The sequence below is a fragment of the Lethenteron reissneri genome, chromosome 10 (genome assembly GCF_015708825.2).
Source record: "Lethenteron reissneri isolate LAM-NWPU_2019-01 chromosome 10, ASM1570882v1, whole genome shotgun sequence".
NCBI lineage: Eukaryota > Metazoa > Chordata > Hyperoartia > Petromyzontiformes > Petromyzontidae > Lethenteron > Lethenteron reissneri.
In genome coordinates, this window is record NC_083788.1 from 6,176,175 (window position 1) to 6,199,247 (window position 23,073).

The following is a 23,073-nucleotide window of genomic DNA, read 5'->3' on the forward strand; positions in this document are numbered from 1 at the left end:
AGTGACTGCTTTAGTGTTAAAATATGGTGCTGTATTTTTAGGATAGTGTGTTTATAATATCATTTTATGTAGATATCCACATTTATTTAATATTTTTCTTCTGCAGTTTTTATTAAAAATGCAATATTTGATATCTCAAAAACCTGATGTGATAGACAAAAACTGATGCCAGATTTGGAATCAGCACCCCGAAATTACCTTCAAACCGTTGGAATACCTTATGCCAGAAAAAGTGTGTTGACCAGTGTAATATTTGTCGTGAAAGCCTCCTGCGTATTCGATTAGCTCTGTTGTACTGAACTACCGAGTCTTTGAGAAAACGCGAACTCAACTCATTAGTCGGGAAATAAACTTCTGATTCTGATCTCCATCATCATCATCAGCGTCGTCATCAGCCATGATCTAACCCACTGCCGGGTGAAGAATCAGAATCTTCATATCGACTGGAGGAATCCGATGAGCTATGAAGCTCTTATTCTTAGGTTTTTTTTCCGGTAAAGTCACGTAGGTAAAATTTTTTTAAAATTAATAAAAGTAAAATAAAAATAAAAATCACGACGTTTCGGAGGCAACACAAGCTTCCGTCTTCAGGTGGAACCGTCACAGCACGATAGCTGTATGATACAGCTATGTATGATACAGCTATCGTGCTGTGACGGTTCCACCTGAAGACGGAAGCTTGTGTTGCCTCCGGAACGTCGTGAGTTTTATTTTATTTTTATTTTACTTTTATTAATTAAAAAAAAATTTACCTACGTGACTTTAACGAAGAAAAACCTAAGAATATGAATCCTTGCAGTCACGAAAGCTTCAAATCTAGAACTCTGAAGTTCTCTTTTCACGGATGTTGAGTCGGGGCGGGTCAGCAAGTGACACCAACAAAATCATCGGAGTGCAAAATAGAAAAAAATGTTAGCGAGGCACTCACATCAATAACTAATCGAGTACAAATTGCGAAGGTCCACGAATTCCTGCAGATTCTTCAACACTAAATGCAAGAAGACCTCCCTAAGCCAACTTCTTGCCACTTTAACACGCAGCCTTTCGCGACCAATATTTTTCAAAATAAATGTTTCAATCAAGATTGAAGTATAGATGTGTCGAAACCATGCTGCCCCGAGGCAGCCTACAGCACCCTGCCATGCATACATGCACGGTGGTGGTAGTCACCCACATGTTGTATCATTAAATAACCTGCTTCAAACCTACTTGCCTTGCGAGATCTGGGCGCTGTCCGTCGCACGGGCGCGTGCGTGCGTGTGTTGTGTGCATGTACACACAGTGCAGTATCATGAGCACAGCAAACATATAAACACACACACACACACCACCCCAATATAACCTTGAAAGTAGCACTGTGCAGACACAAGCTCGGACAGCGAACACATGTTAAGGTCACATTGATCGAGGGGGAGATTTGACCAGAGTTTTGCATGAATCGGGTTACATTTCAAACTGAGTCGACCTAAAGGAAGCCTAGGCCACGTAAATGACCACTGGTATTGATGCACATCGCGGGGGCGTGTATCATACCACCCTCCAGTGAAGATAGCCGCTGACGGGAAATCGTCCCCATAAGTGCTCGTGCCAGGCTAGGTGCACTTTAAGGGCGTCACGTAGAGTGTGGAAAGCTCGCTGCTGGCGGTCACGGGGCAAAGACAAAGATCCCCCGAACAGCCTTTAACAGACTGTAGGGGCAAGTGCTGTCAGCCAGCACATATGAAGGCCGGCACGGCACACGAGGGGGTGGGTGGCCAGTACCACGCCCGACCGCCTTTGTCTCCCCAGTGGCGATGTTTACACACCGCACCAGGTATTCATTTGAGACTGAGTCGACCTAGGGGAAGCCCAGGACTGGTCTAGATATTGTCCCCGGTGTTGGCCGTGTCACACACACACGAGGTGTCACACACACACACGAGGTGTCACACACACACACGCAGTGTCACACACACACACGCATGAAGTATCACACACACACGCATGAAGTATCACACACACACACGCAGTGTCACACACACACACGCAGTGTCACACACACACGCATGAAGTATCACACACACACACGCAGTGTCACACACACACACACGAAGTGACACACACGCAGTGTCACACACACACACACGAGGTGTCACACACACACACGAGGTGTCACACACACACACGCAGTGTCACACACACACACGCATGAAGTATCACACACACACGCATGAAGTATCACACACACACACGAAGTGACACACACGCAGTTTAACACACACACACACTCTCACACACACACACGCAGTGTCACACACACACGAAGTGTCACACACACACACACAAGGTGTCACACACACACGCAGTGTCACACACACACACGCACGAAGTATCACACACACACACACACGCAGTGTCACACACACACACGAGGTGTCACACACACACACACGAGGTGTCACACACACACACACGCAGTGTCACACACACACACGCTTGAAGTATCTCACACACACACGCAGTGTCACACACACACACACACGCAGTGTCACACACACGCACACGCATGAAGTATCACACACACGAGGTATCACACACACACACTCTCTCACACACACACACGCAGTGTCACACACACACACACGCATGGAGTATCACACACACACACACGCGGTATCACACACACACACACGAAGTGACACACACGCAGTTTCACACACACACACTCTCTCACACACACACACACGCAGTGTCACACACACACACGAAGTGTCACACACGCACGTGTCCACGCTTCTTGGGGGGGTGTTTATTGTCGCGACCGTGGTCACGTGAACAAGCAGGGGGTGGGGGCTGGGGGTATAGAGGGGGGGGGCGTGTTCATCATGAACATCATCATCATTAACATAATCAAACGAATCATTAACAACATCAACATCAACGATTTTATCCGTGACCGCAAATGACGGAAAATGTGGTCCTGACAACACAGAGAGGATGGAGAAAGCGCCTTCAAACCATCATCACCGTCATTACCACCATCTTCCGATCACTATCGTCCACGTAAAACTTCACCATCACCATCATTACCACCATCATCACCATGATTATCATCCTCGCCATCATATTCACCATCATCACCATCATTATCATCCTCCTCCTCACTATCATTGCCACCATGACCCCCATCACCACCATAATCATTATCATCTTATCACAGCCATCATTATCACCATCATATTCACCATCACCACCATGAGCATCACTCCTATCATCATCACCACCACCATCGTCGTTACCACTACCACTATCATAATTTTCAGTCGTATTTGTCCTGTCCTGGTAATAAGTATTTAAAATGTAATTAGTCAAAAGCCTCTGAAGTTTTTTTAGCGTGGACACAATTGACATTCATCCAAAATAAGTATTGATTTCAGGAGTCGATTATTCGCTACACATCATCAAAAACAACGATCCCCCGTACAGCCTTAACAGAATGTTGGGGCAAGTGCTGTTAGCGAGCACCTACGAAGGCTGGCACGGCACACGAGGAGATGGATGGCCACCACCAGTGACGATGTTTACACACCGCACCAGGTACTCATTTGAGGCTGAGTCGACCTAGGGGAGGCGCAGGACCGGTTCAGATATTCGTCACTGGTGTTGGCCGTGAGCGGGAATTGAACTCGGGATACCGCGTTCGTAGCGCAGCGCGCTACCCGCTACATAGAAACGAAACGTAAACACGTGATATGAATATAGCGATTTGAATAAAAGCTATAATCGATGTGTACGTGGCGCGTTTTTTGTTCTTTCTGAAATCCAAAGCCGCAAAACGTCAAGCGGCAATGCAACATCCAACGCTGTCAATGTTATTCATAGTTCAGAGTAGAACACGTGTCTTAAATCGGGGCATGATGTTGACTACAGACCACTGTGGTGGCGAGATGTTAACTACCTCGCCTGGTATGCAGGAGGCCGTGGGTTCGATCCCGACCCTAACGCCTGCTGCTGTATATTTGGTGTGCGTCTCTCTTCTCTCATCATCATCATCACGGTGGCTAGGAGATGTTAACTACCTCGCCTCGTACGCAGGAGGCCGTGGGTTCGATCCCGACCCTGACGCCTGCTGCTGTATATTTGGAGTGCGTCTCTCTTCTCTCATCATCATCACGGTGGCTATGAGATGTTAACTACCTCGCCTGGTATGCAGGAGGTCGTGGGTTCGATCCCGACCCTGACGCCTGCTCCTGTATATTTGGAGTCTGCGGTGTCTCTCTCCATGTGGTCGCGTTGATTTTATCTCCGGATCCTCCGGTTTTCCCTCCACATTTAGAATCAACATCACGCGTTTCGACTATTTGGCTGCTATAAATGTCCAAGTGATGATAACCCAACTTCCTTGAGCAATCACATGCGGCCGGTCGCTTCCGAAAAAGATCTGCACAGCTCAGAGGGACCTGACCTGGTGACTTAAATCAAAATCCTCCGAGCCACGTGGAGTGGTTCGATTTCTATCGACGGCTGCGTTCGTCGCTGTAGGAAATTATTCGGTCGAAAACCTCCAACCCATCTGATCGAATGAACTGGTCGAGCATCGGAAACGATTTCAATAATCGAGCAGTCATTATTTAAAATATACTGTATACTAAAATTGATCACTTTAAATTGCGATGAATTAAAAAACGACTTAAAATGTGCATAAATTATAATTAACGTCGGAAATTAACATAAATGATTATGGTTAGTAACAGCTGTTAATGATCAGGCTGTTACTATAATACTGTTGTGCAATCATAATCCAATAATACTATTTGAGAATTATAAGAAAAATATACGCTAGTGATATATATACTGTGGTGATATTAAAATAAATATTAAGCAATATAATATTGAATAATAACGGTGTATGTACTATACTGTATACATACACAGCTATAACAGAGACAAAGACCCCCTGTATAGCCTTAACAGACTGTTGGGGCAAGTGCTGTTAGCGAGCACCTATGAAGGCTGGCACGGCACACGAGTTGGTATGGTCAGAACCATGTGAGGCCGCCTTTGTCTCCCCAATGAAACTCATTTGAGGTTGAGTCGCCCTAGGGGAGGCCCAGGACCGGTTCAGATTAATCGTCACTATTGTTGGCCATGAGCTGGAATCGAACTCGGGTGACCGAGTTGGTAGCGCAGCGCGCCAACCACTGCACCACCGCTCCCCACACGTACACGGACACCAATACAATAAAGAAATCCGTTGAATAACACAAAGACACACACAACATATATACATGCACTACACTCATACAAAAGACAAAGATCCCCTCTATAGCCTTTACAGGCTGTTGGGGCAAGTGCTGTTAGCGAGCACCTGTGAAGGGCGTAACGTCACACGAGGGAGGGGGGGTGGGGTGGCCGACACCACGCCCGACCGCCTTTGTCTTCCCAATGGTGATATTTATACATAAGGATTTCATTTGAGGCTGAGTCGACCGAGGGGAGGCCCGGGACCGGTTTAGATAATCGTCACTGATGTGACGATCGTGAAGCCAGAAATTGGAACTCGGGTCGCCGGGTTTGTATTGCAGCGCGCTAACCACTGCACCACCGCTCCCCACTGATCGGCATCTCGCCAGAGGTCGCAACCGGATACCCGATACCCGTACCCTACCCGATACCCGGCTACCCGTACCCGGCCGGGTAGGGTACCCGTTTGCGACCCTGGTGCGGTCGGGTACGGGTACGGGTAGGCCGTGAGTCACTGATGAGTAACCGTTTGTCACTCATTTCGGGTAGGGCACGGGTACGGGTAGCGTACCACTACCCGGGTACCCATTTGCCACCCTGGTGCGGCCGGGTACGGGTAAGGAATCAAAACCCGTTTGCGACCTCTGCATCTCGCACACGCACGCCCGCCTCGATCCAACAAAACACAATTGATAATTCCTGACTTAAAGCTTTCGGGACTGCATGAATTTATATTCTCTGGGTCTTTCGGTAAAGTCACGAGATAGGTTCAAATTAATACAAATAAAATAAAGCGACGACGTTTCGATCACAACATAAGCGATCGTCATCAGAATCGTCGTAGTTTTTTGTTTATTTGTTATTAATTTGAACCAATCTACGTGACTTTACCGAAAGACCCAACAGAACAGCAATTGATCATGTTAATGACTAACGCAGCAACTGGGTTACCCAACCATTTCTGCCGAGTCGATCCAGAGAAGGTTCAAGCCGGGCTCGGATACCGATTGTGGCACTCACTGGTGGTGGTGATGATGATGATGTTCATCACGGTCGGAAATTGAACCGTGGGTTCGTACCATTACGACACCACGACACGCACACACACGCACTGTTACATGCACACACAATACACAAAGGTCCCCCACGTAGCCATGTATACTGGGTGGGGCAAGTGCTGTTAGCGAGCACCTATTAAGGGCGGCATTACAAACACCAAACCAGGCCGCCTTTGTCTTCCTGGAGCTGATTTTTTTTACACACCGCAGCAGGTACTCATTTAAGGCTGAGTCGACCTAGGAGGAGGGAGGGAAGGGGGCAGTGAGATATCCAGGGCAGGTTTCAGATAATCCTTGCGTGCCACTGATGTTAGCCGTGGCTCGGAGTCGAACCTAGGTTGCCGGGTTCGTAGTGCAGTGTGCAAACCACTGCTCCACTTCTCACCCCGCCACACACACACACACCTACACACACACGTGCACTCACACCTACACACACACACCTACACTACACACACGTGCATTCACACCTACACACACACCTACACTACACACACACACCGACACACACACCTATACTACACACACGTGCACTCACACCTACACACACACACCGACACTACACACACGTGAACAGTATACATGCGCACACACACACGCGTAAACTCACACACACACACTACACACACGTGCACAGTATACATGCACACACACACGTGCACTCACACCTACACACACACCTACACTACACACACACACCGACACTACACACGCGTGCACTCAGACCTACACACACACACACCTACACTACACGTGCACAATATACATGCACACGCGCGCTCAGCTATACAAGCAGAACACCCATATTCACACCAAGTAAGCTGTTGCAAAACACAAGCGCGCAGCACGCGAACCCTCGCCGTGACTGTCGGCCCCGTGACAAGTCAGCTCGTGACTGGGGGCCTGCGATGTGAATGCTGACAAGTCGGTCACCGTGCCCGCGTGCGGCACCGCGACTAACCACTGTCCCGTGACGGTCACGGGCGTGACCGACATCCCGTGACGAACACAATCGCCCCGTGACCGACTTGGACGGACGCTCAAGAGCCAAATGGCTCACAGGGCAAAACCTCGATTTAAAGCTTCTTTCGTGACTGCAGGGATTCATCTTCTTGGTTCTTTCGGTAAAGTCACGTGGAATGGAAATAATAAAATAATAAAACAAATAAAACATAATAAAATAATTCTCACGACGTTTCGGCCACAACGCAAGCGGCCGTCCATTTGACACGTGACTTTACCGAAAGAACCAATAAGAGGGCAAAAACCTAATCAATGAAACTTGAACTTGAAGTCAAGTTGCCGTAAGCTGTTGGTGCCTTCACGAGTTGGCCCTGTGAGGTCGTCGTTGGTCAGTGAGTCAGTCACTTGACTGGCGATCAGTCCGTGACTGGCGATCTTTATACCTGGGGGGTATGTATGTGGGTGGGGGATGGGTCTTTGTCATCGGCGAGGAGCCGGCGGATTTGCCGATGGTTGTTGATGAAGGGACCACGAGCACTCGTTACGAACTCCATTATCTCACGACCACTGCAACGTGACGAGGGAGGAGGCGAGGTGACGGAGAGGGGGGGGGCTGTGAACACCAACAATAGAACAGCGAACGAAAAATGATAAAGGGGGGGGGGGCCTTGCCAAACGCTGCAGGTCAGGGGGTTAGGGCCAAGCCTTGTTCTCGTCGCTGATTGGCTCTCGTTACAATATTTAGAATGAAGGATTTGGGTTGCAGTCCGTGATCGGGCTCCAATTCCTCATGTGCGAGTGGCTGGTTGGTGAGGGGCCAGGGTGAGCGTTTGATTGGCCACGTGTCAAGCCAGAGTCGGTGTGACACAGCTGGTACTGTGCTGATGTGCTGTGAAGAAGGGCCATTGCCCGAAACGTCGCCGGTTGTAATATTTGTGTTATTTTAAGGCGGCGTTATCGTCTAGCGTGTTGGGTTTTTGTTTGTTATTCGTGCGGTGCTAAAAATTGTTAGTTGGTGAGGGAGGGTTAGCTAGTTGATTGGTGATATAGGGTTGGGATAGCGCTCGTGATTGGTTGGCTAATTAGTGAGGGATTGGTAGCGAGTTAATTGGTGATAGATTCGGGATAGGGCTCGCGATTGGTTGGCTAATTAGTTGGGGTGGGGGGTGGTGGGTAGTTGATTGGTGATAGGGTTCGTGATCGGTTCGTTTGCTCCGCATGTCACCTCCCATCACTCTGTCAGATTTTGTCCGAGTTTCATTCCTGGCATTTCATTTCCTGGCGTCTACAGCGTCCCAAGCAACCCAGACGCGCCGACGAGTACTGCCAGTATCTATATACACACACACACACAGCATGCTGTATACTGCATGCACAGCAATGCCACGTGTATCTCCGTGGTGTGGGTTCGTGTCTGAAGCTCGGAGGTTGAACGCTGCGGTGTCTATGTGCGACAGAATCACATTCGTCAACAACGACTACGCCGTGTGGCCACGAACGGGGAAATATTGGCGACGTTTTTGGGCAATTGTCCTTTTTAAAAATTTCTTGTGACGAAAAGGGGCATTTCCCGAAACGTCGTCTGTTTTTTTAGATGTATTTTTCCCTCGTTTAAGGCCACAGTGTTAATTGACGAATGTGTTGCGTTTTGTTGTTGTTGTTGTGTTGTTGTTGTTTGTGCTCGTGCACCACTGCCAACACAGCATCACCAAATCATTATCCAACGTCGACCCAACGTTCGAATGGTCACCGGGGAAGGCCAGCGCAGGCCGTAAGCCCGACCTCGATAACCACGCGAGCCAATGGGGTCACGCCAGCACTCGCCTTAACCAATTGAACACGCTGACCAACCAAATCAACAACCAATTAGCATCGGCTGTTGCCCCAAACTCAGTGATCTTCACTCATTTTCAGAGCGGGGCACTTTCGCTGATAAGACATCATCATTTGAAACCATTGGAGGTGTGACAGCACCATGGGGGGGGGGGGGGGCTGCGTTCACATTCTGTGTCTTGTCGCACATGAAGGGGCCGCACTGAAGGCCACCAGGGACCACCAGTGGGCCCCCACGGGCCTTGCGACGAATAGCACGGACCTGACAGCACGAGACAGACCCCCCCCCCCCCCCCCACCATGCACATATTCACTTTAAGATGTTTTCTTGTTCATGCTTTTGTTTTTTGTTTGTTGCGGTTGCACCCGATTCAAGAGCCGAATGGCTCACGGGGCTATACCTAATACATGAACTTGAACTCCGAGCCGCACTTCCCAGTGAGGCCACCGGTCAAATCCCTAACTAGGAGAGGCAACCCAGCCGCTGCCTACCCAGTCAACGTGTCAACGTGTCGGTTGGGCCAACGATGGCATCTTGGTTGGAACCGTTGGCCCAACGTTGGTTCAACGTTGGGCCAACGTTGGTTCAACGTTGGGCCAACGTTGGGCCAACCTTGGACCAACCTTGGCACGTGGTTCCATCCTTCATGGGTAGTCCTCTTCCTGTCCCTAGTCAATGAGCCGCTGGGCAATATTCTTACTGCTAACCCCACTCGCCAAGCATTACCCTCGCACCCGCCCTTACTACCTTTCAACTCCGGTAACCAGTCAGACCACAGCCATGCGTGCACACCTTATATTAGCCTGAGCCACCCCCCACCTTTGTTCGCTGTTGTTTGAATTTCGTGCGTCTGGCGAGCGAGAGTGTGCGCGCGTGTTCGTGCGTGAATGTGTATCCAGTCACGTGTGCGCCATGTGTCCGCATACTGCAAGTGTGGGTTTTGGATGGGGCTCAAGTGTGCTTACGTGTTTGTGTGCGTGTATAATACCCGTGCGAGTGTGTCAGTGTACACGTGTGCGCGTGCACGTGTGTGCGCGTGGACGTTTGTGTGAGTGTGCTACTTTGTGCGTGCTCTGAAAGTGAAACCTGGCCTCCTGGCACGAGCTCTGTTGTGACGTCACAGTCACTTGATTGGAGAATGGCGGCTTGTGTTGTTGCTGTTCTTGTCGTCGTTGTATGCCGCACGTGTGTGTGTGTGTTTGTGAGTGTCGTGTAAGGTGTCGTGCGTGTGTGTGTGTTTGCATGTACTGTGGTCATTGCCCATGCGTGTAGTGTGTTCATGTTCGTGTAGGTGTTCATGTTTGTGCGGTGTGGGTGTTCATGTTTGTTTAGGTATTCGTGCAGTGTATGTGTCCATGTTCGTGTTCGTGTAGGTGTAGGTGTTTGTGCGGTGTAGGTGTTTGTGTGGTGCAGTGTATGTGTCCATGTTCGTGTAGGTGTTCGTGCGGTGTAAGTGTCCATGTTCGTGTAGGTGTATGTGTAGTTGTCCGTGCGGTGTAGGTGTTCATGTTGGTGTTTGTTGCACGTGTGCTTGGCTGAACGCGTGCGGTTGATTGCGCGCATTGGGGCTGATTGCGCGCATTGCGGCTGATTGCGCGCGTTGCGGCTGATCGCGCGCGCCTCGTCAGTCTTCGCGGCCCGTGCGGAAGGCCTCGGCGAGGCCCTGCAGCGAGTGCACCATCCCCGAGATGCTCACGACGACGCCCACCACGAAGATGGTGGCGTCGAACAGCACGTGGTGCCACTTGAGCTTGCGCCACAGCAGGCGCACGTGGAACATGCAGGGCAGCAGGAAGGAGAGCGACGCTCCCGTGAGGCTGCCCGTCAGGCCCATGAGGAGGGCGAAGTGCGGGATGAACACGGCCATGAGCAGAGTCAGCACCACCAGGGCGCAGCGCATGCCCAGGGTCCAGGCCTGCAGGTGCGCTGGGCCCGCTCCGAGGGTCCACGACGGGCCCTGCTGCCCGGCGCGAGGCCCGGCCGCCGCGGGGACCTCGACCGAGGCGGCCGCGCCGTCGGCTTCCTCCGCGGCCTTCTCGCCGGCGAAGGAGGCGGCGGTGAGTCGCGAGCCTTCCGACGGCGTGAGCGGCGGACTCGACGGCGGCGGCGGCGGCGGCGCCGTCGATGGCGTCGCAGCTGCCTCGCCGACGGCGGCCGCGGGGGGAGCCTTGGAGAACAGTGTCTCCAGGACTTCGACGGCGGCGAAAAACGGCAGCGGGTACGAGAGCAGCGCCTTGGCCACCAGGAAGATGTTGACGACGGCCCGGAAAGTGGGCGGAAGATTGTCGGTGATCACCTCCTTGGTGTCGTCGGCCCAGGTGAGGTAGGCGACGAGGGCGAAGATGCCCTTGCAGGCGCACGCGGCGATGTGCGACCAGTCCATCATGGGGCCGAACTGCGAGCGGTCCCTCATGTTGCCCTCGAGCGACGGCAGGAAGATCTGCGACGTGTAGCTGAACACGATGATGCCCACGGACACGGGGAACGTCTTGACGTCCACGTAGAACTTCATCTTGTCCCACGCCCAGTCGCGAGCCCTGCTCAGGCAGTAGCCCATGACAAGCAGCGTGATGAGCGCGTGCGCCGCCGAGCACAGCATGCTGAAGCGCGACACGGCCTTGAGGCTGCGCAGGAAGGCGCAGGGCAGCAGTGCCGCCGTGGCGAGCACGCACCAGGCCTTCTGCGAGACGCCGAGCGCGGGGAAGCTGTTGACCATGAGGTTGCCGCTGACCACCACGTAGAGGACGCACGTCATGACGAGCTCGATGAGCTGCGCGCCGTTCACCACGTGGCCGCCCAGGCGCGGGAAGCGCGGGGCGCAGCAGGCGTCCGCCACCTCGACGTAGGAGCCGCGCACGCGCACCAGCGTGCCGTCCTCGTCCTCCTCGTACAGGCACGCCACCAGCACCTGTGGCGATGGTGGCGGAGGGGGCAGGTGAAGGGGGAGGGGGGGGCGAAGGGGATGGGAGGGATGATAGCGATGCACAAGAGAGAGGAGGGTGTGGGTACAAGTCGAGACGGCTTGGCCCTGGCGGTTGGTTAGAATGGTCGGACGTGTGGATGAGATGTCCTGGACGTGAACATTGTCATGATTTGTATCACAAAAACGTGGCCACTGCATTAGGGGTCTGTTGGGGCCTTCTTTCAACGTGCCGTGTCCTCTCCCAAAAGCGTCTTTTTCACAGATGCAACGTCAGTCGAAAGGCAAGGTCAGTCTCTCTGCGCCGTGACCTTCCTCAAATACATTGGTAATTACGACCTTACTTCCATTCAGCTCCGTCCATGATATTTACTCAGATACTCCTTCCAGTTGCATCCAGTTGTTGAAATTGCTCACGTCACTTAATTCACTGTCTTCTGATTCTTGTTGTACCTAGAATTTTCTCAGTCACAACAACATTGATATCCAGCCTCTTCTTGGTTCTTTCGGTAAAGTCACGTAGAATGGAGAAAAAAAACCTAATAAAATGAAAAAAGTTTTATTTTATTTTATTATTTCCATTCTACGTGACTTTACCGAAAGAACCAAGAAGATGAATCCCTGCAATCACGAAAGCTTTAAATCGAAATCCAGTCTCTTGTTTTCGCATTACACGTCCAATACATCTAACTTGCATTCCCTCTAAACATTATGATAATTTGTTTTAAATAACAATAATTATAGCAGGTAAGTTTATATTCTCATTCCAAGTTACCTGCCTATTATATAGATGACAAACGGTAAACCCCCACCCCCTCTCCTTCTTTGCCTCCCACATTTCCCCCTTCTCCCTCCCTCCCCCCTCTCCTTTCCCCCTCCACCTCTCCCCCCCACCTGCCCCCCTCTGATTTTCTCCCCCATCTCTCCCCCCTCTCCCTCCTCCACCCCCACCTCTCCCCACCCTCTCCTTCTCCCCCCCCCCTCATCTCACCCCCCCTCTCCATCCTCCACCACTCCCACCTCTCCTTCTCCCCACTCTCCCTCCTCCCCCCCACCTCTCCCCACCCTCCCCTTCTTCTCCCTCATCTCCCCCCCTCTCCATCCTCCACCTCTCCCCCCTCTCCCTCCTCCACCCCCACCTCTCTCCACCCTCTCCTTCTCCCCTCTCTCCCTCCCTCCTCACCCAGCCCCTCCCCACCCTCCCCTCTCCACCCAGCCCCACCGCTCCCATTTTTGGATGCACGACGGACGGACAAAATAATCCCCTGTGGGCTGGTGGAACCAGTGGGTTCCTACCAGTAAAAGTGCATCCCTCCAGTGGCTTCCTAATATCGGAAGGATGAGCGTTCCAGACGGCCGCAGCAGCGCCATCTGAAAGCGCGCGATGCGGTGACCGTCTTTGTTCGATGGCGAGTTATTGGTGTGTTGTTGTTGTTGTGTTGTTGTTGTGTTGTAATTGTGGTATTGGTGTATTGTTGTTGTGTTGTTGATGTTACTGTTGTGTTGTTGATGTTGCTGTTGTGTTGTTGATGTTGCTGTTGTGTTGTAATTGTGGTATTGGTGTATTGTTGTTGTGTTGTTGATGTTACTGTTGTGTTGTTGATGTTGTTGTTGTGTTGTTGATGTTGCTGTTGTGTTGTAATTGTGGTATTGGTGTGTTGTTGTTGTGTTGTTGTTGTAGTTGTTGTAGTTATTGTGTCACCTTGCCCGTGTAGCAGCACACGGCGGCTGCCAGGATGATGAGGAAGAGGCCAAGATACCCCCCGTGCAGCACGGCGTAGGGCAGACCCAGCACGAACATCCCCTACACACCATCACCACCATCACCATCGACATCATCATCAACACTATCATCACCACCAACATCAACATGGCGTAGGGAAGACCCAGCACGAACATCCTCTACGCACCATCACCATCACCACCACCACCATCAACACCATCATCATCACCACCATCACCACCATCAACATCAACACCACCAACATCATCATCATCATCACCACCAACATCATCATCACCATCAACACGGCGTAGGGCAGATCCAGCACGAACATCCCCTACGCACCATCACCACCATCACCACCAACATCATCATCATTAACACCATCATCATCATCACCACCAACATCATCACCATCAACACCATCATCATCATCACCACCAACACCACCACCACCACCACCAACAATACCATCACCACCATCATCACCACCCCCATCAACACCATCATCATCTATTCTAGATTTGAAGCTTTCGTGACTGGAAGGATTCATATTCTTAGGTTTTTTCGGAAAAGTCACGTAGGTAAAAAATTAAAATTAAAGTTATCACCACCAACATCATCATCAACACCGTCACCATCATCACCACCACCAACACCATCAACACGGCGTAGGGAAGACCCAGCACGAACATCCCCTACGCACCATCACCACCATCACCATCAACATCATCATCAACACCATCATCACCACCAACATCAACATGGCGTAGGGAAGACCCAGCACGAACATCCTCTACGCACCATCACCATCACCACCACCACCATCAACACCATCATCATCACCACCATCACCACCATCACCATCAACATCAACACCACCAACATCATCATCATCATCACCACCAACATCATCATCACCATCAACACGGCGTAGGGCAGATCCAGCACGAACATCCCCTACGCACCATCACCACCATCACCACCAACATCATCATCATTAACACCATCATCATCATCATCACCACCAACATCATCACCATCAACACCATCATCATCTATTCTAGATTTGAAGCTTTCGTGACTGGAAGGATTCATATTCTTAGGTTTTTTCGGAAAAGTCACGTAGGTAAAAAATTAAAATTAAAGTTATCACCACCAACATCATCATCAACACCGTCACCATCATCACCACCACCAACACCATCAACACGGCGTAGGGCAGGCCCAGCACGAACATCCCCTACGCACCATCATCATCATCACCACCACCACCAACATCATCATCATCAACACCATCATCATCACCACCACCAACATCATCATCAACATCATCATCACCACCACCATCATCACCATCATCACCTTTACCACCATCATCACCAACATCATCACCACCAGCAGGCGCAACACGAGCACCCATCACCACCCCCATGAACACCATCGACACCGCCATCATCACCACCACCAACATCATCAACACCACCATCACCATTACCACCATCATCATCAACACCATCACCACCACCACCACCACCCCCATCAACACCATCATCATCACCACCACCACCAACATCATCATCATCATCAACACCACCATCATCACCACCACCAACATCATCATCAACACCATCATCATCACCACCACCATCATCACCATCATCACCTTTACCACCATCATCATCAACACCATCATCAACATCATCACCACCACCATCATCACCATCATCACCATTATCAGGCGCAACACGAATACCCATCACCACCCCCATGAACACCATCGACACCGCCATCATCACCATCACCAACATCATCACCATCAACACGGCGTAGGGCAGACCCAATACGAACATCCCCTAAGAACCATCATCATCATCACCACCACCACCACCAATATCACCACCATCATCCATTACCATTATCAACACCACCACCATCATCACCATCAACACAACATACGAACACCCCGACACATCACCATCAACACAGCATAGGGGAAGCCCAATGTGAACATCCCCGAAACATAATCACTATTAGTAGTAGTATTGTTATCATCGCCATCACTGGCGAGCACCTATGAAGGGCCAACACGAGGTCGTGTGGCAAGAACGGGAACGGGTACTCATTTTAAGCCTAGGTTGACCTAGGAGAGGCCCAGGACTGGTTCAGATATTCGCCACTGTTATTTATCGTGAGCGGGATTCGAACTTGGGCCGCCAGGTTCGTAGCGCAGTGCACTAACCACTGCGCCACCACTCCCCATATTAACCGCACGCACGCACACAAATCCACGCACACAAATCCACACACACAAATCCACGCACACAAATCCACACACGCGCACGAGCTATGCAGTAATCACTATGCAACATGATTTTTGGTCTTGGTTAGTAAGTGTTATTTTCTAAATGCTTATGTCTCAAAGGTATAGAAAATGGCAATTATTTCCCACAAACTTTGCTTTTGTGACCAGGACTTTACGTGAAGGAATTACACAAATCCACACGTTTTCTCATTGAAAATGGGTAAATTTAAACATATCACTGTCCTGGCCACAAAAGCAAATTTTGTTGGGGAATAATATCCATTTTCTTTACTTTTGAGGCATAAGCAATTAGGAAATAACACTACCCAGGAACAAAAAAAAATGTGTTACACAGTGACATTCGCCAATAACACTGTGTGGCCTTACAAATATATAATAGACGTTTCTGGCAATGGCCCTTCTTCATGACACAAAGGTCAGAGAGGTTAAGAGTTTGACACAACCCATTCAGGTATAATGTACTGGAGGAATACCATGAGCTGTAAAGCTTTTTCACAGATTTCTAGGAGGGGCGGGTCAGAACGTTACAATAACAAACAGTTCAAAAATACGATAGGAGTGCAAAGTACAGTATATGAAAGGTGAGCAACTCACACACAAAAATATTATACAAATACAACGAATCTATTATTTTTATCTTACCAGGTAAAGCCCACTGAGCTATTAGCTTCCTTTCCAGAAGCGCACAGGCCACAAATGACAGCTCCATGAAGTGGCTTATCACGTGGAAAATTATAGCGGTAAAATAAGCTCAAGCGGTGTTTCTATTTAAAGCTTTCGTGACTGCAGGGATTCATCTTCTTTGTTCTTTCGGTAAAGTCACGTAGAAGGAAAATAATAAAATAATAAAAATAAAACACAATTCTCACGACGTTTCGGCCACAACGCAAGCAGCCGTCCGTTGTGGCCGAAACGTCGTGAGAATTGTATTTTATTATGTTTTATTTTTATTATTTAATTATTTCCCTTCTACGTGACTTTACCGAAAGAACCAAGAAGCTCAAGCGGTGTTCTTCACAGCAAGGCCCGCGGGTCACTGGCGGCCCCTGGTGGCCCCTTGTGGCCCCTGGTGGCCCCTGGTGGCCCCTTGTGGCCCCTGGTGGCCCCTGGTGGCCTTTAGTGCGGCCCCTGATGTGCGGCGACCCACAGTTACACAACGAATCTGAAAACACCGCGTGCTGTCAAACCCTCAATGGCCTCGAATGTGTAGCGGCCCTCACACTGATGCTGTCTTATCGGCGAAAGTGTCCCCCCCCCATCCCAATCCTCACCCAAACCCTCTGAAAATAAGTGAAGAACCACCGATGTCAATTATCATCTAAATGCATGGTTCTTCTTGGTTCTTTCGGTAAAGTCACGTAGAAGGGAAATAATAAAATAATAAAAATAAAACATAATCAAATACAATTCTCACGACGTTTCGGCCACAACGCAAGCGGCCGTCCGTTGTGGCCGAAAACGTCGTGAGAATTGTATTTTATTATGTTTATTTTTATTCTTTTATCATTCCTCTTCTACGTGCCTTCACCGAAAGAACCAAGAAGATGAATCCCTGCAGTCACGAAAGCTTCCAATCGAAATCTAAACGCATGCTTGTTTACAAACGTGAAGGGGACAAAACCCCGAGGACAAAAAACTAAAAAAAAAATCCACGTATAGAATACCGGAGCCTCGTCCCCCCCGTCCCACCTGAATCGCATTGGTCACGTTCCACCCCGCGTCCCACGCCGTGATACGAGGGCCCCCGTCTGCCCCGAGGCTGACGGTCGAGGAGGCCCTGCTCATGGGGCCCCTCCGCGGGGGGCCGGCGCCCCCACCGCCGCCCCTCTGGTAGCGGACGTCGCCCTCGGCGCACGGGGAGCCGCCGTCTTGGTTGTCGTCCCCTCCTCCTCCTCCTCCCAGCTCGTCCATGGCGAGGCCGTGCCGGTGGTCGCGGTCCAGCGAGTCGCACGACGCGAAGCCCACGGACTCTTCGCCGGCCGTGGCCTGCACCCCGAGGCGGGCCAGGAGGCCGCTCACGCGGGACTCCGCCTTGTGGCGCGCGCTCGTGGCCGCGTGGGTCACGTGGCCTCGGAACACCGACATGGTGGTGCTGGTGGTGGTGCTGGTGGTAGAGTGGTAGGGTAGTGGTGTCAAGGTGCTGAAGATGATTGTGGTGGTGGTGGTAGAGTGGTAGGGTAGTGGTGTCAAGGTGGTGAAGATGATTGTGATGGTGGTGGTAGAGTGGTATGGTAGTGGTGTCAAGGTGGTGGTAAAGTGAAGGATGTGCTGAAGATGATTGTGGTGGTGGTAGAGTGGTAGGGTAGTGGTGTCAAGGTGCTGAAGATGATTGTGGTGGTGGTGGTAGAGTGGTAGGGTAGTGGTGTCAAGGTGGTGAAGATGATTGTGATGGTGGTGGTAGAGTGGTATGGTAGTGGTGTCAAGGTGGTGGTAAAGTGAAGGATGTGCTGAAGATGATTGTGGTGGTGGTAGAGTGGTAGGGTAGTGGTGTCAAGGTGCTGAAGATGATTGTGGTGGTGGTGGTAGAGTGGTAGGGTAGTGGTGTCAAGGTGGTGAAGATGATTGTGATGGTGGTGGTAGAGTGGTAGGGTAGTGGTTTCAAGGTGGTGGTAAAGTGAAGGATGTGCTGAAGATGATTGTGGTGGTGGTAGAGTGGTAGGGTAGTGGTGTCAAGGTGCTGAAGATGATTGTGGTGGTGGTGGTAGAGTGGTAGGGTAGTGGTGTCAAGGTGGTGAAGATGATTGTGGTGGTGGTCGAGTGGTAGGGTAGTGGTGTCAAGGTGGTGGTAAAGTGAAGGATGTGCTGAAGATGATTGTGGTGGTGGTCGAGTGGTAGGGTAGTGGTGTCAAGGTGCTGAAGATGATTGTGGTGGTGGTGGTAGAGTGGTAGGGTAGTGGTGTCAAGGTGGTGAAGATGATTGTGGTGGTGGTAGAGTGGTAGGGTAGTGGTGTCAAGGTGGTGAAGATGATTGTGGTGGTGGTCGAGTGGTAGGGTAGTGGTGTCAAGGTGCTGAAGATGATTGTGGTGGTGGTGGTAGAGTGGTAGGGTAGTGGTGTCAAGGTGCTGAAGACAGTGGTGGTGGTGGTGAATTAACGGTGGTAGAGTGATGTTGGTATTAATCGAGGTGGTCGCGTGAAGATGGTGAAGTTGATAGTGGTGGTGGTGAGGTTATGGGGAAGGCAGTGGGGCTGTAAGGATGGCGGTGGTGAAGATGATATTGGCGGTGTGTTGGTAGCGGTTGTAGTGGTGGTGTTGGTATTTGAGTGAAGGTGTAGGTTACGTCCGGGTTAAGGTGGTTGTGGTAGCGCTGTTTCAACAAAGGTAGTAGCCGTGGTGTCAGGGTGATCGTAGTGGTAATAGCGGCGGTGTTCGGGTGGATGTGGCGGTAGTGGTAGTTGTCGTGGTGGCGGAGGTTGTGGTGGTCGCGTTGCGGTGGCAATGACGGTGGTGTTGCCGTGATGGAGATGGTGTCCGGGTTGTGGTTGTTGTGGTGGTGGTGGTGGTGAGCTCGGCTTGAGTGTTGGTGGAGTATGCGATGGTAACAGTGGTGGTGGTCTTTGCGATGTTCGCGTTGTTAGCTGGGTTTGATTGCAGTGATGGATGTAGCGGTGATGGTGGTGGTGGTTGTTGTTGTAATGGTGACTTGCGTTTAAATGGCCGGCGCTATTTTCTTGCGCTCGACGTTAAGCGATGCTCTCTGCTCGAGGTCAACCTGGGAGGAGGTGGCGATGAGGTGACGTTGACGAGGTGCTTGATAATTACGATGACGATGATAATGATGAAGATAATTTAAGAAAGAAGAAAACCCCAGAAGGACCAAATGGAGGACGAGGGTACAGAGAACGTGCGCCACGCGATGCTGCCTTCACGCAGAGATGGGTGCCGCTGATGACGGCGATGACGACGACGGTGGTGACGGTGGTGACGGTGATGATGATGATGAGAAATAGACGAAGACGGGCGAGCAGAAATTGAAGAGGACGCGAGGCCGACGAGGAGGAGGAGGACGAAGAGGACAAGGAGGAGGACGCGTCGAACGCTGCGGAGGAGCGGTCGGGGATGCGCGCACTGCGACGTCCGCTCGTGCGCGCACGGACGGCACACGGAGGGTACACGAGGGTACACGGAGGGCACACGGAGGGTACACGATCGCGGCTACACGGGGCTTACACGGGCACGCGGGTAAAGCAAAGACGCTCCAGTGCGCGAGTAACTGCACGGACGCACGAACGCACGCGGGTAACGCGGAGACGCACGGAGGCACGCCGGGTACACGGCTAGGAGAAAGAGGTGGAGGAGGAGGAGGAGGCACACGCGCGGTCACGCCGGTAGTGCACGGGTAGAAGGAAGCGCGCTGGTAGTTGCACGGGGTGAGGAGGCGGAGGAGGAGGCACGCGGAGTCGCGCAAGGGAGACGCGGACGCACGGCGGCTCGGCTCGGCTGCTGGGCGCGCGACGGCGACGGGAGGGCGGGAGCGCGCGCACGAGCACGCGCGCACGAGCACGCGCGTGCGTCACGTGGAGAGGAGACCCGCGCGCGAGCGTGCGCGGGGGTCTGTGCTCGTCCGTGCGTGTGTCTGTGTGTACACGTGCTTCTGTGTGTGTGTGTCTGTGTGCCCGTGGTTGTGTCTTTGTCGTTGTGCGTTTGCATGTGTGCGTCTTCTGTGCGTGTCTGTGTATGTTTTCACACGTGTGCGTGTCTTGTACGTGTGTCTCTGTGTGTGCGTGTCTGTGTGTGTATATGTGCGTATCTGTATGGGGAGCGGTGGCGCAGTGGTTAGCGCGCTGAGCTACGAACCCGGCGACCAGAGTTCGATTCCCGCTCACGGCCACCAACACCAGTGACGATTATCTGAATCGGTCCTTGGCCTCTCCTAGTTCGACTCAGCCTCAAATTAGTGCCTGGTGCGGTGTGTAAACATCGCTACGAGGGGACAAAGGCGGCCGGGCGTGGTGCTGGCCACCCACCCCCTCGTGGGCCGTGCACTTGCCCCATCAGCCTGTTAAGACTTTACGGGGGACCTCCGACTTTGTGTGCCTGTGTGTGATCGGGCGTGAATATTCTCCACGTGCGCATGTACGCGTGTGTGTGTGTGTGTGTCAAAGTGTCAGTGTGTACGTCTCATTGTCTCCGTGCGTGTCTGTGTGTGCACGCGTGTGGCTGTGTGCGCGCAAGGGTCGCGTGTGTCTGTCTCGCAACGTCCCCGCGTGTCTCCGTGTCCCTCCGCGCGTCTCTCCCCGTGTCTCCGTGACCAGTTTTACACCATGGAATACGTTTTAAAAAAATATTCTCCGCTTTATTTTTTTTGTGGTTGTATTTTTTGCGCAGTGGCTCAACTAATGCCCCCCTCCTTCACCCCTCCCTTCCACCACCATCTCCCTCCCCATTCCCTCCCCCCTCTTTCACCACCATCTCCCTCCCTCCCCCCACCACCATCTCCCCCTTCATCTCAGCACCCTCCCCTCCGAACTCTCCAACCATCATCTCTCCCTCCCCTCTTCATCCTCCTCTACCTTCTCTCATTGCCCCCACCCCCCCATTCCCCCACACCACGTCCACTCCTCCCCTCGGCCCGTGCTCTCTATAGGCGCGAGAGTGAACGACAGAGCGAGAGACTCTGAGCAGCATCGGCAGCGGTCGCACGGGGTGGAGCGGTGAGGGCGACTTTGAGAGCGCGGCGAGCCATCGATGGGCACCCTGCGGTACCAGCGAGATAAAGTTACTGTCAGAGACGGAGACTTTGACTCGGGGACTTTGGCCGCGATCAGAGACGGGACCTCAACTCGGAGCGGTAGACGGAGACTTGTTGACAGAGTGATGAACACGAGGGTGAAGTTGGGAGCAGGGGGGTGGGAGGACATGATTTGTTAAGGACGTGGAGACTTGGCTCAGATCAGAGACGGCGGTGAGTTCACGAATGGAAGCCGGCACAGACAGCGAGGGCAGTAAGGAGGAGGGGAGTCGTGAGAAGAGATGGAATCAGAGACGGAGGGAGCTGACTTCGTGATCAAAGGCAGGCGAGTTGTTGGCCGAGAAACAGATGGGCAAAGAAGAAAAAAAATGAAATCAGCAACGTGGCCATGATCTCAGAGACGTGGAGACTTGTTTGAGCTCAGACACGGCGCTGGAGTTCACGAGAGTGACCAGAAACAAAGAGAGGGGCAGAGTGACGACTCCAGAGACGTGGATTGATGGGATCAGAGACGACGGTTCGTGACTTGGGTCAGAGACGGGACTTGAAGTTTGATCAGAGGCGGGACTGGGGGGTTGGGGGTCACCCCAGTGGGTACCGGGACCAGGAGAGCAGAGCTACTGCCAGGAACTCGGACTCAAGAGACGCAACTGGACCCAGGCACGGGAGACCCCCCCCCCCATCAGAGACGTGGAGTGAGACTCTGATCAGAGACGGGGGGGGGGGTGCGACTCATCTTGCCGGGGTCGAGGGGAGGGGCTCCGCCACCGCGCCCCCCTTCCCCCCCGCGTGAGTACTCGTCACGTGGTCATGCGCACGTTGGAGGGAGCGGGTGGGGGGGTGACTATAGCAACGACGGAGGAGATGGGGGGCAGGGGAAGGTGATGATGGTGATGGTGGTTATGGTGGTGGTTGTGGTGATGGTGATGGTGGTGATGGTGGTGATGGTGATGATGATGGGAGATGGTGATGATGATGGTGATGATGGTGATGGCGGTGATGGTGATGATGATTGGAGATGGTGATGATGATGGTGATGGTGGTGATGATGGTGATGGTGGTGATGGTGGTGATGGTGGTGATGGTGATGATGATGGGAGATGGTGATGATGATGGTGATGATGGTGATGGCGGTGATGGTGATGATGATTGGAGATGGTGATGGTGATGGTGACGATGGTGACGATGGTGATGATGATGATGGGAGATGGTGATGATGGTGATGATGGTGATGAGGGAGATGATGATGATGGTCATGTTGGGAGATGGAGATGATGATGGGAGATGATGATGATGATGGGAGATGGTGATGAGGGAGGGGCGGTGATGGGAGA

General features: G+C 51.9%; 1 protein-coding gene across 1 annotated transcript; it reads right to left on the reverse strand.

Annotated features, from left to right (window-relative positions):
• Positions 1-2,768: 2,768 nt before the first annotated feature.
• On the reverse strand, positions 2,769-21,259 carry LOC133340848 (vesicular inhibitory amino acid transporter-like). Its single transcript, XM_061549279.1, has 3 exons — positions 17,737-21,259; positions 13,701-13,802; positions 2,769-11,986 (listed from the first exon to the last, which is right to left on the reverse strand). The coding sequence occupies exons 1-3, from the start codon at positions 18,130-18,132 to the stop codon at positions 10,703-10,705; spliced, it is 1,782 nt and encodes a 593-aa protein (XP_061405263.1). The 5' UTR covers positions 18,133-21,259; the 3' UTR covers positions 2,769-10,702.
• Positions 21,260-23,073: the final 1,814 nt, after the last annotated feature.